Genomic DNA, 17,077 nt, shown 5'->3' on the forward strand with positions numbered 1-17,077 from the left:
TTCTGGATATTTGTGTAAACCCATAACTGTAATAAAATCCACTCTTCGTGTTATGAGATGGCAGGTTTTAAAGGGCTCTTGTGGGCATGTGTAAATGTTTGTGTAGAGCGACACCATTCGGTCCATCAATGAAATCGCATTTCGCAAATGAAGAGTCTTGACCACAGAACAATGGGTAAATGTAAACAATAACTGTATTGTATCTCTATATGCCTTTTAATAGCCATATACACACGTACAATGATCTATAGGCGTAGATGACATGAAATACTTTTGGAAAGTTGACGTGTCCAGCAGTTTGACATGCTATGTTCCATCTAAAACTAAACTGAATTTTGCTAGTTCTTTCCAAATTGTTATTAATTGAAATGCATTAAATAAAAACTCTAGAATTAAAATTTATATTAACCTGGTTGGTTAAATACCCCATATTATGCGTTAGTAATACGAAAAAATCAAATAAAACCAATGCATTTTTTGTTTAAATAAGTTGTATTTATACATGCTACATAATATGATATCCAGATATTCTCTTGATTGTAGGCCTTGTGTTTGACACGATGCTTCACGTTTTTAGTTGCTACTTGAGGATGAGAGTCATTATTCAAATGATGATATCATGCAAGTCATTTGTCTTTGACTCATAACGCAACCGATTTGCAGGGAGAGTTTGGCTGGCGCTGGAATCGTGCGGAAAGGCGATGCCACTACAATTGATGCATCATAAACATCAGTGGGTAAGGCCATCTTCCAGACAACAGCGCGGTAAATGACATGAAAGCAACGTTACAGCACGGTGCACGTCACTAAGGGGGACAGCACATAGCCTGCAGCCAAGTGGACAGCAATGGCACCGATAAGACCAAACACGAAACGCATCGAATTTGCGGAAGTGAGCGAGCGGGTGGGGCCTCGACAGTAATGTGACCACAGACGCCGTTAGGATTGCGTGAAACGAAGCGTTATGTATGACCCTACAAAGACCCGTGGAGGTTTTTAAGGCCGGACGCGAAATGAGACGAGGACGTGCGCAATGTTGAAGGAGCGACTGAAATAGAGTTTATATGCACTAATTGTCTGGCGCTGAGTGAGGGGGCTAACTAACTAACACCAAGAGGATTACCATCATCATCACCATCATCACACGAGCGAGATCTCATGACTGGAAGCAATGTGAAACGCTGATATCGCTCATTCCTTCAGTATATTGAGGAATAATAATGAACAACGCGCAAGATATGTCTCCCGATTTTGTCTTGATGCGCCTGGTCTCCGCGGCCGAGGATGACCGCTTGGACGAGGAGAATGGGAATCTGTCGTCGGTGGCTATCAAGGGGAACTTTGAATGCACGCAGAATCACGGCCACATCTCGGCGGTGAACAAAGCTCCGCAGGCCAGCGGAACGGAGGCACCTGACGCGGGAGTGATGGCGACCAGACCTGCGCTGTCTGCGCCGCCGCCTCCTCTTCATTCAGCCGAGGCCCACGGGTACGATCTCACCCACCGAGGTGGAATGGGGCCTCAGCTGTTGGTGTTCAGAAACATATCGAGAGACTCAGAGGGATTCGCCGAGAGCAACTCGGAGGATCAGCGCAGGGCTTTTGAGGACCAAGCGGCGCTCGCTTCCGAGTCTGGCGCTGTGGATGCTCAGCATCCGCCTACATGGACGCTGCATCCGCAGCTAAAGCTGCCAGCGGTTGCTACGGATACGGATGGAGCCGAGCTGTGCCACCGGCATCGCTTGATCACCGACAACCAAGACTGGCCGCCAACGAGCTCGGGGACGGCGCAGCGGCAGCTCCATCAGCTGCCCGACGGTCCTGTGCTGGAGCTGGCGAGGAAATTCGGCGAGCTGGGAGTCGCTCCGGTTCCCGAGTTTCTGCTCAAGGATGGCGAGCTGCAGCGCTGCTCGTGTCAAAGCGTGCTCGGCTCGGCTGGAATCAGGCAGGGAGAGGACCCTACCGAGACCAGCGATGCGCTGCTGGTGTTGGAGGGCCTCGGGTCAGAGGAGGTGAACGGCCTGGGCATCAATGCGTGCCAAAAGACCGAGTCTCAGAACGCGGAACCGGGTGCGTTTGCGCTCAAGTGTTTCCCTTCGGTGGTGTCCGGGGGACTTTGCTCGCCGGCGTGTTGCTTGTTACGAGAATCGGTAAACACCAGGCCTCAGGCTCCTGCCAGCGACAAACTGACTCCCGAGGTCCCGTCCCAAGCCGAACCCAGCCAGGGTACCCCATGCTCCAGCCAGGCGTCGACGCCGAAGGCCCGGCCGGACCGGAGCGCGACCCGGGCGCATCTTTCCGCTGCGAGTGGAGGAGAGAAGACTCTGAAAGTACCAGGGAAATCCAGGAAGGGCTCGCTTAAAATCCGTCTGAGCAAACTTTTCAGAACTAAAAGCTGTAGTGGCTCTAACAACCTTTTGGACAAGAGACCTTCAGTCACGTTCTCCATATCCTCGGCGGGCAGTTTAGTTGACATGTCCGGAGCGAGCGGTGGGGAACAAGACACGGCCAGGTGAGTCCTTCCGCCCAAAACAACCTTAATGAAATACTGGAGCTTTAACCTTTTGTATAGGCCTACGTTTATTTACACGTATACATGTAAACCTGTGACTTTATGTCTATACATAATTTGGGTACAATTTCGTGTTTGTTTTCATACAACATCAATTACACACCTTCAATCTAAATCTAAAGCAGTTTTTTTTTTTTTAATATTGCTTAATGAATAGGACAACCATCAGTGTTGGGGAGTAACTAGTTACATGTAACGGAATTACATAATTCAATTACTATATAATTGTAACTGTAATCTGTTAGTTACTGAGAAAAAAAAAGTGTAATTAAATTACAGTTACTTATGAAAATGTTAACTATTACAAAGGGGGTTACATCTGAATATTTTCACACACATACAGATATGATTGAATTCTTTCCCAAATTGCTTTAAAATATGAGACACCAATGTCTCAGGAGTTTAGGACAGAATGCATAACTGATTAATTTCATATTTGGGTTTATGTATATGCTTTATTTTTTAAGATTAACATTTTTCGATTAACATTTGAAAACATTTGTTATAAATTTAGAAAAGTAATCAGGACGTAATCAAATGTAACCAGTTACATTCATAAAGTAATTGAAATAGTTACACTACTTATTAGATTTTAAATAGGGTAGCTTTGTAATCTGTAACCTATTACATTTCCAAAGTAACTTTCCCAACTCTGACAACCACTGTAGTCCAAATATGGTTAGAAGCCTATTAGTACAGTGGCTTCAAATTTGTGTGTAATTTTAAGATGTGGAACAGCATATTGGAAATTGCATAGGCAACACATGGCGTATTAGCATTCGTTGTTTACTTACCTGCAAACTATGGTCTTTAACCTATGGCCTTTCTGCATGCTGTGCAGCTTTAAATTTGTCCCTAAAACATTTAACATTTAGCCCCTCACACATACTGGTGATTGAAATTAACAAGGCAATGGGACACTTTTTGCACTTTTCTTTTTAACATAATTTGTGTTACTTCATAAATATTAATATATATTTTCTGTCATAAACTGTCTATCATAAAATACATTTCATTTCATCATCAATTTGTACTTTAAAAAAATAACATCTTTTAGTAGTTATCAATGTGGCTCACAGGATCACAGGTGGGTACAGTTTCTGTAAGACATTTATAATGTGATTACTTCTAAAGCATTGTACATTTTAGACTAAAAATTTGACCCTGGACCACAAAACCAGTCTTAAGTCGCTGGGGTATATTTGTAGCAATAGCCAACAATACAATGTATGGGTCAAAATTATACATTTTTCTTTTATGCCAAAAATCATTAGGATATTAAGTTAAGATCATGTTCCATTTAGATATTTTGTAAATTTCTTACCGTAAATATATCAAAACTTAATTTTTGATTAGTAATATGCATTGCTAAGAATTTAATTTGGACAGCTTTAAAGGTGATTTTCTCAATATTTTCATTTTTTTGCTCCCTCAAATAGTTGCATCTCGGCCAAATATTGACCTATCCTAACAAACCATACATCACCGGAAAGCTTATGTATTCAGCTTTCAGATGATATATAAATCTCAATTAAAAAAAATGACCCTTATGACTGGTTTTGTGGTCCATGGTCACAAATGGTACAATAACTTGAGATACAGAACAGAATTAATGAAAATTGATATGTTGTCTTTCTTAAACTCTTATCATTTTAATTGCTTATTTTCTTTCTGCAGCCAACCTGGACTAACAAGGGCACAAAGTGCTTTTTCTGCGGCTTCTTTTACTCCCGTTTTTACAGGTAAACGAAGATTTAAGGGAACATAATGGGGTGGAAGCTAAAGGAGTCCTTGGAATACATTAAATGAAGGCACATTTGCAAACCACTAATCAGCTTACACAGTGCATGGGAGATATAATGACACAGACACGCGATTTGGATGAGATTAGTCTCATTTTAGGCCAATCTTTGGAATAATGCTATAACGTTATTATAAGGAATGTTGTTAATGTCGTTCTTATGGCTCTTGTCATTAACTTGTGTATTGTGGCTCTGGTCACAGGAGAGACTGTGTCCTTGGTTGATGTGGACATCTCTCAGAGAGGCAGGAACTCCCCTCACCCTCCCACTCCTCCGCCTCCCCCTCGGCGGAGCCTCAGTCTGCTAGGTGAGACCCACTACAGATGTTCACACACCTCCTCCATCTCCTTCGTTTCTGCTCTCCTTCATTCATACCTTTCACATCTCCATCTGTTTCACACTCTCTAAATATTTCTTCAGTAACCTCCCCCATCCCTTGCGGTATATTCCCTTTATCCTTCGCACTGACACCTCTAGCTTCTGTATCTGTTCGAGCGCATAGTTTTAAACGCTACCTTTCAAAAGTTTGGGGTTGGTACGTTTTTAAAAATGCTTTTTATTTGATTAAAAACAGAGTTTTTGAACTGTTATTACAGTGTAAGATAATTGTTTTATATTTCAATATAATATAAAATGTAATTTATTCCTGTGATGGCCAAGTCTTCAGTGTCACACGATCTTTCAGAAATTATTCTAATTTGCTGCTTAAGAAACTTTGCTTATTATTATCAATATTGATAACAATGCTGCTTAATATTTTTTGTGGAAACCATGATTCGTTTTTAACCTTTAAATAGAAAGTTTAAAAGAATGGCTTTTTTTTTTTTTACATTATTAATGTCTTTATTGGCACTTTTCTTCACTTCAACACATCCTTGTTGAATAAATGTATTAGTTTCTTTAAAAAAATGAACTGACTCCAAACTTTTGAACAATAGCGTACAATTAACATCGATTTTGGGCGATTCACTCATAAGTGGTGGGCATTAATGTAGGCATAAATACATAAATCTTTTTATTTCATTTATATCCTAAAGAGATCAAGTTACAAAAAGACAGAATATATGTGTTCTTCAAGCAAAACGGCTTATTTTTTTAATTGGGAAAGTATTTGTGTGCCAATATAGAACATTGGCTGAAAGAAATGGTAAGGAAAAGATAACTTATATATTAAGAGATAAATATACAATTTTTGATGAGTTTGGGGACCTTTCAAACTGGAAAATTCAAGTTGGAAATGTGTTGATAGAAGACCAAATACATTTGTAATGTAAATGCTCACCTGTCAATCAAATACTCAACTAAAATCATCCATTTTAAACTTTCCTGGCTATGTTTTTGTTTTTATTTTTAGTAATTTATTTATTTTTACTTTTCTAATCTTTTTTTGTGCTGTATGAAAATGCAATGACACTGGTATAGTAAGTAATGTGTGTAGTGTTGAAAACAAAGTCCCTCTCCTCAAACTCCCATCACAAGTGTTCAAACTGCTGAGATACATATTGCACTTTTATAAACGGTGAGTTTTCCACCTCGCCCCTGTGATCAAACCCAAGGCGGATGTTAAAGATACAGTGTAGGACGTCAGCCTACATGCTCATTCTTTCACTTTGTCCTTTCATTTCCCTTTCTTATTCAGACATCATTCTTTTCATTTCATGGTTACTAGAATCTCTGATTGCATTCTGCAAGCATAAAATTCACAGAAGCGCCACTTAAAGTGAGTTACTGCGTAAGTCTAGTTGTGGTTTGACTTCACCGGTGTTTGGCTCACAGGCGAGCAGTTCCGTTTCTAATAAAGTGAGGCCTCTGCAGACGCTCTTCCAGTTCATCAGCTCAGTGTGGTCGTGTGTGGTCTTTGGTAGTGAAGACTGACATGATCACTGTACTGGAGATGTAGGTATTGGATCTGAATATTTATATATGAAGATGATTAGGTATGTGGATTATTCAGTCATTGTGTGTTTGAAGTGGATTGTTTATCATGTTTAGGTTTTAAGGAATATTCTGGGTTTCAATACAAGATAAACTCAATTAAATGCTTTTGTGGAATAATGTTAATAGCATGAAAATAATTTTGACTTGTTTTGTAAAAAAAAAAAAAAGTAAAAGTTAAATGGAGGTGAAAGCGACCAGTTTCTTGAGGATTTAAAAGCAGGAGTTCTAATTTTATAAAAATTACTTGGCAAAAATGTAATTATTTTTTGAGCTATAAAATTGTTTCATTAATTGTTACAGATATTTTAAAGTTGGGTTTGTCAACGCATCAAAGTTGTAAAATTGGATATAACTTTACACTGAAAAGGTTAGTAAGTGATTTTTCCACACTAGTCGTGTTAACATTCATGTTGTTCACATCTTGTGGCTGCACTATTGAAACAGTGAGTATAATTTTTGTGGCAATCAACACTTAAAAGTGTTGGCTCACAAATGTTCTTAAAAGAATATGCATTATTATTGTAGTAAACTAAAATAACAAAAACACTGCCTGACTACGCTAACTGCCAAGGCATAATTTCTTATTTTAATTTAAGTTAACTTGTACTAAAATAACTACAATTTAAATAAAATATATTTGACAAATGACAAAAGAATACAATAAAGTTACTATAATTTTAATGAAAACTGAATGTAAAAAAAAGGGTTAATAAAACTTACAGTAGTATCTCAAAAATAACACTATATTGAACCCGGAACATTCTTTTAAAATACATTATATTAGCATAATTTCTTCCCAGCTGGGAAGAAATGAGTTTCCCAATGTTGTGAGTGTGTGATTGAATGCACATGCCAGCGTGTAGATTTATTTTTACAGATGCCCGTGTTGTTTTCCCACGTTGCAGTTCCCCGTGTCATGTGCTTCCTGTCACGGTGTCTTAGTCTTCAAGTGCTATAAGAGGATCAGATATTGTCACATAATTGGAGGATTTGTCCTGCTCCTTTATGGTTCAGACAGGCAAAACTACATGTTACTCATACATAAAGCGCAGGTCATTGAATGCAATATTCATGTTAGTTGCAATGCTGCGGTTTGCACAGTATAGTCTGGCTGAGTTTTGATCTATTTTTGGTAATATATGCAAGAATGAAGGATGTTGCCGTCCCTTTGCTCTGAAACTGAGTGGTGTTAGGGTTGAATTCAGTCATGTTCTGATTCCTCTTCATCGCCCGTGGCACCTGTCTCATTCTGCTCCTGTCTGCTCTTCTATTGCTTTCTTTTTCTGTGACATCTCCTTATTCTCCTGGCTCTGAACCCTCCCTCCTGCTCTCTTCCAGACGATATAGGTGGGCCGCAGCCTGGGCCTTTCCTAGTGAGTGTAATGGGGGCCTCCCTGCAGTCTCTCCCTCTGCCTCTTCCTCCTCCTCCCCCTCTCCACGCCACCATCCAGCATAGTCTCAGCCTCAATGGTAAGACTTGGGTGCAGTGGAGGGGGCGGTGTGTGTGTGTTTCAGGGTGTCTTTCTGGTTCTGAGAGCAGATTCCAACCTCCCCTTCCCCTTTTTTGGAGACCGGCTCAGTTTCTGCCCTCAGAAGCACCTTTATTCCATTCATTAAACGCAAAGAGAAACGGAATAAAGTGTGAATGTATCTGTGGTATTCTTGTGAACGGCAAAGGCAAAAGACAATACATGTCACCCACCACATGTATCGTTTTGCTTAACAAAGGCTTTGGTTGATCGTGTGGTTTCGTTTTTCAGTTCCTGCCGTTCAGAGAAAAAAGGCAGTGTGACTAATGCGCATTTGTAAAGAGAGGAAGTGTGAGCGTAGGTGTCATACTGTAGAGTTCAAACTTTGTCTCATATAGAAATATAACTTATTTATTAAAGATATGGTAAATACAACATAGCATGTACACTTGGTTATTGGTAGTTGATATTTCTTCAGTGTGCTGCAGTGTGATGTACTATAGGGGAGACCGGGGCAAGTTGTCACAGTGGGGAGCTGGCATAAGGAAAGGGGTTTTTCGGTAAATTAGCAAAGGTTTTGTATTATACACCCAGTTCAGAATTCTATGAAATTAGAATCACCAATCAGCTGTTGGGCAAACACAATATAAAACACAACTGGGGCATGTTGTCACAAAAGGGCAACTTGTGTTCAGTGAACTGTATCTTTATCCTGGGCAATAATAGTGAAAATGTTCAGTTCAGAATGTACGGTTTGTGCCAATACGCAAATGAAATGAACATTCACCGATAAATATTCACTGGTGTAGAAAATGTGACAACTAGCCCTGGCCCTAGCCCTCTTGTCTAATTATTATACGTAGTTTATGTACAGTTTCTAATAACTTCATATTAGACATTACAGACACTTATAGTCCTGTCACACTATAATAAAGAACTTGCAGAAATGGTGATCAGCAAACAGGACCAAAAATATACACTTTCCCGTATATAAATACATTTTAATCTAAAATGTTTTCAACTGTTATTTGAGTTGTAACATTCATAATGTTACAAAAGATTTCTGTTCTTTTCAACTTTCTATTTATTAAAGAACCTGGACCAAAGATGTTGCCATTTCCAGAAAAACGTTAAGGAGCACAACTGTTTTAATTTTGATAATAATAAATGTTTCTTGAGCAGAAAATCTGCAAATTAGAATGATTTCTGAAGGATTACTGATGCTGGAAATTCAGCTTTGCCATCACAGTAATAATTTACTTTTTAAAATACACTAAAATAGAAAAATTGTAATAATATTTCACAATATTACTAAATTTACTGTATTTTTGATCAAATTCTTCATTTAGCTAGTTTTAGAATGTAACTCAATATTTGCTGTTGTATTAAAAAATGGTTCTTTTGTGTCTCAGACGCTTTCTTCCGGGCACTTCCACATTCGGTTCCCTCACCAATGGAGACTCCGACCCCGGCTAGAGTGGCTCCGCCCCCAATCATGTGTCCACTGAGAGGAGCCGATTCCAGCAGCTTCACTGCCAGCCTGAGAGAGCTGGAGCGGGTGAGAGACAAAAACACTTGAAAATTTCCACTCAGATGATTGTAATATGTGACCCTGGACCACAAAACCAGTCTTAAGTCGCTGGGGTATATTTGTAACTTAATTTTACTTAATGTTTTGATTAGTAATATGCATCGCTATGAACTTAATTTGCACAACTTTAAAGGCGATTTTCTCAATATTTAGATTTTTTTGCACCCTCAGATTCCAGATTTTCAAATAGTTGTATCTCAGCCAAATATTGTCCGATCCTAACAAACCATACATCAATGGAAAGCTTATTTATTCAGCTTTCAGATGATGTATAAAGCTCAATTTCGAAAAATTGACACTTAAGACTGGTTTTGTCGTCCAGGGTTACATATCATTTGGCGTGTTCAGACCATGGCTTCCTGTGGTTGTGGGTTTTGTATGTGTTTTTCACTGTTGTATGGTCATTGTGTGTTTGTGTCTGCAGTGTGGCTGGTATTGGGGGCCGATGAACTGGGAGGATGCCGAAATGAAGCTGAGAGGAAAGCCAGATGGCTCGTTTTTGGTGCGGGACAGTTCAGACCCACGATACATCCTCAGCCTCAGCTTTCGCTCACAGGGAGTCACACATCACACGCGTATGGAGCACTACAGAGGTAAACACACACACATATATACATATCTGTAAACACGCTCAAACTCTTTTTGGACTCAAAAAGTGTAGCTAAAAAACACACAAAATCCTGGTCTAAACTACATCCTCCTGTGGTTTGAAGTAGGGGTGTTCAATATGACGCTTTTTGATCGTGGACGATAAAAATGTCTCCACAATCTGCTTTTGAAGATATTTTGTGGTATCGTGCTTCAGCGCACATTCATTCAGCTGCAGTTCTGGCACCTCCGTCTCAAAATACTGTACAACGCCACATACATTCACATCAATGTTAACTCAGCGGTAGAGCTACTCTCACGGGACACTGCACTTATTCGCAATCACAAATGTACATTATTCGGATCTGCTTTAAAGCCTTGCCGGTTAAATGTTTTATTCACTAAAATCCTGTCAAACAGCACCTGATCACTGGACTAAGTTATCTTTTACACTAATACTGTCAACACACACAAGGTTTATGTATAGACTTCGTTGGTTATGTCTAAAATGAAAGTAAACAGCTGAGATGCTTGCAGGTCTTAAAGGGGCAGTATTGAACATGCTGCCGACTGTTATTAAAGGGATAGTTCACCCTAAAATTTTATTTCTGTCATTATTTACTCTCACATGTTATCCCAAACCTGTATTAATTTATTTCTTGTGCTGAACACAAAAGAAGATATTTTGAAGAATGTGGGTAACCAAACAGTTGCTGGTCCACATTGACTTTGATAGCAGGAAAAAAAAAATACTATGGAATAAGTCACTGGGGACCAGCAACTGTTTGTTTTTCCACGTTCCTTAAAATAGCATTTATATTCAGCAGAAGAAACTCATTCAGGTTTAAAGCAACTTTCGAGTGAGTAAATGATGGTATAAATATAAAACGCTTTTTATTTTGGGGTTAATTATTCCTTTAATGTTAATAAAACACCAAAACACAAAGAGAAAAATCACTCACTACTCTTGACTGAAAAACGTTAATACAGTTGATTTAATAGGAATCAATCTGTATAGTGTTTTATTTTTATATTTGTTGATTCAATTTCTTGAGTGCTCCTGCTAAATACACCTATTGTACCTGAAAATAAAACACTGTTTTATTTGTATATTACGTGTATTTGTAATGTGTATCTTTTTTTATGTGTATCTTTTGTTCTCATTTTTTAATAACAAAGATAAAATAATGATAAAGATTTTATCTTCGCCCACTTTGGCCTAAATATCCACCATTATTTTTAAATATTTTTGTTACCTTGAAAGGCTTTTTCTTTATAATAGGACAAAATCCTGGTCTAAACTGATTTTTTTTTTTTAAATATCATGATATGATATTTTTGCCATATCGCCCACCCCTAGTTTGAAGTCAGATTAAAAGGTCAGTGTTGACTACACTGCCTGAACAAACAGATTAGATTTCACCACTTTCAGATTGATGGTTATTCCTAAATACAGTCAAATCGGTAGTCAATACATTTTTTCACATCAAATTTCATTAGATTTCCTGCATTACACTGAAAAATGTGAAACAGGTGTCATGTTTTTTTTTTTTTAGCATAGTCTAATCGAAAACCATGGTTTTGTTCAGTTTGTCTAAAAGCAAATAACACGTAGAAAAAATTTAAAGTATTTTTGTGAACATGCAAAACACATGCTAGGTTTACTGACTGCAGAAATGATTGTGGGTTCTGTTAATTTTTCAGCTTTTTTTTTTTAGTACATAGTACTAAAAAAGTTAATACATAACATAGTACATAAGTTAGTACATATTTAGTTAGTACATAACACATTCATGTGGTCTTTGTGGTCATATTTTTGATTAAAAATAAATATCATTTGAGAAAAAAATCATACATTTGGCTGTAACAAATTGGAGTATTGGAGTTTAGTGTATTTTTTTCCTGAAAGTTTGTTTTTAACTCTTCAGGAACCTTCAGTTTATGGTGCCACCCTAAGTTTGAAGACCGCTGCCATTCTGTGGTGGAATTCATTGAGCGAGCCATCATGCACTCTAAAAATGGGAAATTCCTCTACTTCCTACGTTCACGTGTACCTGGTAAGGCTACAAGTATCCATTGCAGACAGGATTCTCAGCCACTACTGCTGAATAAAAAGCATTTCATTTTTCTGTTTGCTGATGCAGGAGGGATATAGGGACAAAAAGAAGTCTTTTTGTTTGTTTTTTCCTTGGAAGATTATGGGTAACAGGTTTATGCACAAAGGATGGGCCATAATACATTGGCTAATATTTAAATATCAGCATGTCATTTTTTCACCATTTTTAAGGGGGTATACAGACAATTTATGTGTTTAAGCTAGCTACTTTTTATACTACATTAAATTTATGTTACATAATGTAAATTTAAAAAAATAGTTTTAACAGATTAGATTTAGATATATTCAGTAGTTCTCACAACAAAAACTTAATTCTTTTAAAAATGTATTTTGTATAGTATTACTTATATACTAGTATAGTATTTATTCATATTTTAAATTAGCTTTTATTTTTAGAATTCAACTTTGTATTTAAATTTTTAGTTAAGTTTTAGTAATGTTATGTGCTTTTGTCATTTTTATTAGTTTTTGTTTGTTTTTAAATATTTCTGTTTACCTTTTCTTTTCTTTTTTTTCAGTTTTAGTCATTTTAGTACTTATTTTATTTCAGGTAGTTGCCAATATGCACAAAAATAAAAGGCATTATTTATATTGTTTGTGAAAACCAAAAGCAGGTTTGAGGGTGTGCGAGATGAAAGGTCAGCGCAATGAAACGTGTGGTGTCTGTTTCAGGGTTGCCCCCGACCCCTGTGCAGCTGCTCTATCCGGTCTCACGCTTCAGCAATGTGAAATCACTCCAGCATCTGTGCCGTTTCTGCATCCGACAACTCGTCCGCATAGACCACATCCAGGAGCTGCCCCTCCCCAAGTATGACTCGCTCACACCTTACATTATTTGGCTTATTTACATTTCCGATACACTACCATTCAGATGTTTGAGGTCTGTAAGGTAATGTTTTTAAAAAGTCTCTTGTGCTCACTAAAGCTGCATTTATTTGATCAAAAATACAGTAAAACACTAATATTGTGAAATATTATTAAATGCCTTAAATGTTTTAAAGTGTAATTTATTCCTGCGATGGAAAAGCTGAATTTTCAAGCAGCCATTACTTGACAATTACTGCTCGAGAAACATGTCTTAATCATTTCATCATTGTAAATATCGCCGTAATTCATTTTTTTAGGATTCTTTGATCAATAAAAAGCTCAAAAGAACAGCATTTATATGGAACAGAAATCTTTTTGTTATATTATGAATGTCTTCACTTTCACTTTTGATCAATTTATTGCATCCCTGCTGAATAAAAGTATTAATTTCTTATATTAAAAAATAAATAAATAAATAAATTTGAACGGTGGTGTATATAGGAGATATAACATGAAATACTAGGACTAGTTACTGACCTTCTGTGTTGCTCACTGATGTAAAGTTTTAGACATTTGGACACATTGTAGGACATAATTTACTGATTTATATTCATTTACTAATCTAAATTAAGTCAAGAACACAGTTTAGCATATACATAAAGAATATGGTATTCAGTTGCCCTAATAAAAGTATTTTAAAGTAAATTCAATTCAATGAAATGTATTAAAATGATAATTAGAATATCAAGAGAAATCATTTACACTCATATTTTTGTCAACAGCAAACTTTTAGTTAGTAATATGCAGGGAGTAATGAATGCCAATGTTGTTTGGTTTTATTGAAATAAACATGTATAACATTAAGCAATTTTGAAGTTAAAAAAATACTTTGCCTACAAAGGTGCCTAAAAAGACAAACTTATTTTTTTTCATCTTAGACCGCTCATTGTCTACTTGAGGAAGTTCTATTACTATGATCCAGAGGAGGAGATGTACCTGTCAATCAAAGGCATGCGCCAGGCAGCAGGTGTGGAACAGGAAGCCGAGTCTGAAACATAGCCAGATCGCTCCTCTTCACTGTACGTACCTGCAGCCATGACTGACATACGTTCATTATCTTGTGCTCGGTGCCAGTATGTTTAAGTAACAGAACACAATTGGATTGTTTTTTTTTTAGGATTTCTGTGTGTGGATAATAGATGGAACAGCGCATGGACACTTCCTGGTGCACAGCTCTGCTCCAACTCCCTGCCAGTCTTCCAGCAGAAGCCAATGAACATCAGCCGACTGGCCCCTCCTCTTTGACCAATACGTGGACAGAGGGAGTACAGAGGAGTGCTGGAATACTGTCTATGTTGAGCAGGCAAATAAATCCAGAGACTGACATGATAGACAAAAGACTTGAAAGGTCACTGGACAGCAAACAGTGGACTTAAAAAAATAATTAAGTTAAACAAAAAAACGATCAAGGACATTTGACTTGGGGTACTAGCAAAAGCCTTCATCTGTAGGTTATATTACACTGGAGTTTTTAAACTGGCCAGTTTGTGAATCCGTCTCTGTTTGGTTCTTCTTTCTTTCCTCATCAGGCCCCTGACCCCTGGGTGGAGTGTGTGACCCCTTTATTTGTCCTTTCCCTGATTGTAACTCCTTCGATCTGATCAGGCCACATGAACTGTATTTTGAGTAAAATACAAAGTAAACTTGAAAATAAGTGGTGGTATATTTGATGACTTTTTCACATTATTTATGATTTAAGATTATGATCGCTTGAATTTAAATTGGTCTCGCCACTAGACATATCCGTTTTTCCTTGCAGATTACTGTATTGAGTTACACATTTTTTTTAACCATCATGGTGATTCCAAGGTTTTCTTTAAAAGCAGCGTGGTGTTCTGTATTAAGGTAAGGCACTACAGGCAAAAACATTGTTTTTCCATGCACTGGTCAATTTTGAGGTTTTAAGAATTAGCTTTTCATAATGTTATGTTTCAGACCAGTGGAAAGAAAACATTCAAAATATACAAGTTTATTTTATTGCACTTCATCTATTTGTGTCTGTTTGTGTCTGATACATATCTTTAAAGGCAGTTTTCTCTCATGCACTGAGCTCCACTTCAGAAGCGCATACATACAACAAACTTTCCAGTGTTTCCTATTTATATTCTGAAGGTTTTTAGAGAGGAGTTTGTTCAAATCATTTGCCTCATTTTTTGCAACATTTTATTTCTAAAAACATGGTGATTTTTGTTCTGGCTATTTGCTGATTTGTGGGGTGATAAAAAGATATATCCAAAATCCTCTCTGTAAAAAACAATCTAATGTCATTGTCAACAAAATGAAAGAATTTTGAACCTGGCTTCATCTAATATTCCGATTTCTGTTGTGGAAATGTATGCAAATTACTTCACATTTAATCATAACTTTTCATAAAAATTTGTGGTTCTAAATGTATTGAATCAATAATATAATCAACTGGGAAGGGAAGGTGATATCTATTAGTTAAATTTTTCGCTTCCGGCTTCACTACTGTTTGGCTGTACCGTACAGGCGGAACACATAGCAGATCGTCATCATGGACCCCCTCAGCATACAGCCGGTGAGTCCTGTGAATCTAGTGAATCTCAACAGTTTATACCAAGTGTAGAGGAACAAGCCGAAACTGATCAACAGACTAATCAATGGCACAAACAGGGAGGGAGACCCAAAGGCAGACAGCTCAGAGCATAGCCGAGCCCAGGACTCTGATAGTGGGTGACTCCATTATCAGAAACATCAGTAGCAGGACTCTGTCTCTGATGTGAACAAGGAACTTTGGAGCATTCTAATGAAGCACAAGATTGCAAATCGAGTCATCATCCATGTGGGGAAGAATGATATTCGGAAAGAGCAGTCAGAACTCCTTAAGAAGGATTTCAGCGAACTCTTTGAAACACTTCAAAGACTTGCAGTTCAGTCGTTCATCAGTGGACCACTCCCAGCAATGGGAACTAACATGTTTTCACGGTTGCTTGGGCTGAATACATGGCTACAAAGAACATGCAGTATAAAAGGAGTCAACATAGACTACTTCAATCTTTTCTGGGGCCATAGACAACTGTTTAAACTGGATGGCCTCCACCCAAACAAACTTGGTGCAAGAGTGCTAAAGGACAATGTCTATTTCTCCCTCAGTCATCCTTCAGTAGTGTGTGCTTATCCACTCAACCTGAATGGCACACACACATACCTGGACAGAATATGAGTGACCACAGGACTTCATATAAGCTTCCGAGTCATCATGTGGTTGACACATCCCACAAGGACACTGATAACGCCACAAAGCCAAAACAAGCTCTGCTCATGGACATCCCGTCTGAGCCCTGCCCACAGAACTCGTCACTGACAGACTGTGATGTACCACAACAGCTTCAAGACTCAGTACCCAGGACGACTTTGTGGAAAACAGCCAGGGAAGCCAGGACAACATATTACAGCCACCGGAAACACCAGAGCCAGAGCCCCGCTCACCAGACACATTATCCCTCTCTCCAGCATCTCCACTTCTAAGCTTCTCACAGAAAATGGAGGAACTGGTGTATGGTGTATTGTGCTGAAAGGTGCTCCACACCTTCTGTTTATCATTATTTACAGGCCTCCAAAATACTCTCCAGCCTTTGTTGAAGAGTTCACAGAACTGTGTCAATGAGTTTGACTGTTTTGCTATTGCAGGGGATTTTAATATACACATAGATAATGCAGAAATCAAAACTACAAAAGAAATTATAACTGTTTTAAACACTTTTGACCTGATTCAGCATGTGCATGGACCCACACACAATCGTGGACACGCTCTAGATTAACTCATCAGTAGAGGTCTAAACATTTCATCCATTGTTATTAAGGAAGTAGCACTATCTGATCACTTCTGTATTTTCTTTGATATACTGATCTCTGTTACCACTGAATAGATCTGTCTCTATCAGAAAGAGATGCATTAACGAAAACACTAGTGTGCTATTTATGGAGGCTATATCTTTTAACCATCTTAAAACACCAAGCATTTCTGCAGACTCTGTCGATCTTCTCCTTGATTCCTTTAACTCAAAAGTTAAGAATGTTATTAATGATATTGCTCCTGTAAAAGTCAGTAAGAAGACTGGCAGACAAAAATCACCATGGAGAAAATCAACAGCAGTTCAAAATATGAAAAGA

General features: G+C 37.9%; 1 protein-coding gene across 2 annotated transcripts; it reads left to right on the forward strand.

Moving 5' to 3' along the window:
• Positions 1–663: 663 nt before the first annotated feature.
• Positions 664–15,236, forward strand: socs7 (suppressor of cytokine signaling 7). Of its 2 annotated transcripts, XM_058792485.1 has the most exons (10): positions 664–2,512; positions 4,250–4,314; positions 4,577–4,681; positions 7,651–7,782; positions 9,194–9,339; positions 9,797–9,965; positions 11,889–12,017; positions 12,749–12,884; positions 13,822–13,962; positions 14,061–15,236. In XM_058792485.1, the coding sequence occupies exons 1-9, from the start codon at positions 1,221–1,223 to the stop codon at positions 13,940–13,942; spliced, it is 2,295 nt and encodes a 764-aa protein (XP_058648468.1). In that variant the 5' UTR covers positions 664–1,220; the 3' UTR covers positions 13,943–13,962; positions 14,061–15,236. The 2 variants fall into 2 exon arrangements, with proteins under 2 accessions (XP_058648468.1, XP_058648469.1); XM_058792486.1 differs by lacking the exon at positions 7,651–7,782.
• Positions 15,237–17,077: the final 1,841 nt, after the last annotated feature.

This window comes from Onychostoma macrolepis, chromosome 11 (genome assembly GCF_012432095.1).
Source record: "Onychostoma macrolepis isolate SWU-2019 chromosome 11, ASM1243209v1, whole genome shotgun sequence".
NCBI lineage: Eukaryota > Metazoa > Chordata > Actinopteri > Cypriniformes > Cyprinidae > Onychostoma > Onychostoma macrolepis.

Coding starts and splice junctions, on each gene's coding strand:
- socs7 (XM_058792485.1), top strand. CDS start 1,221: ATGAACAACGCGCAAGATATGTCTCCCGATTTTGTCTTGATGCGCCTG. Junction 7,783..9,193: donor GCATAGTCTCAGCCTCAATG/GTAAGACTTGGG, acceptor TTTGTGTCTCAG/ACGCTTTCTTCCGGGCACTT. Junction 9,966..11,888: donor GCGTATGGAGCACTACAGAG/GTAAACACACAC, acceptor TTAACTCTTCAG/GAACCTTCAGTTTATGGTGC.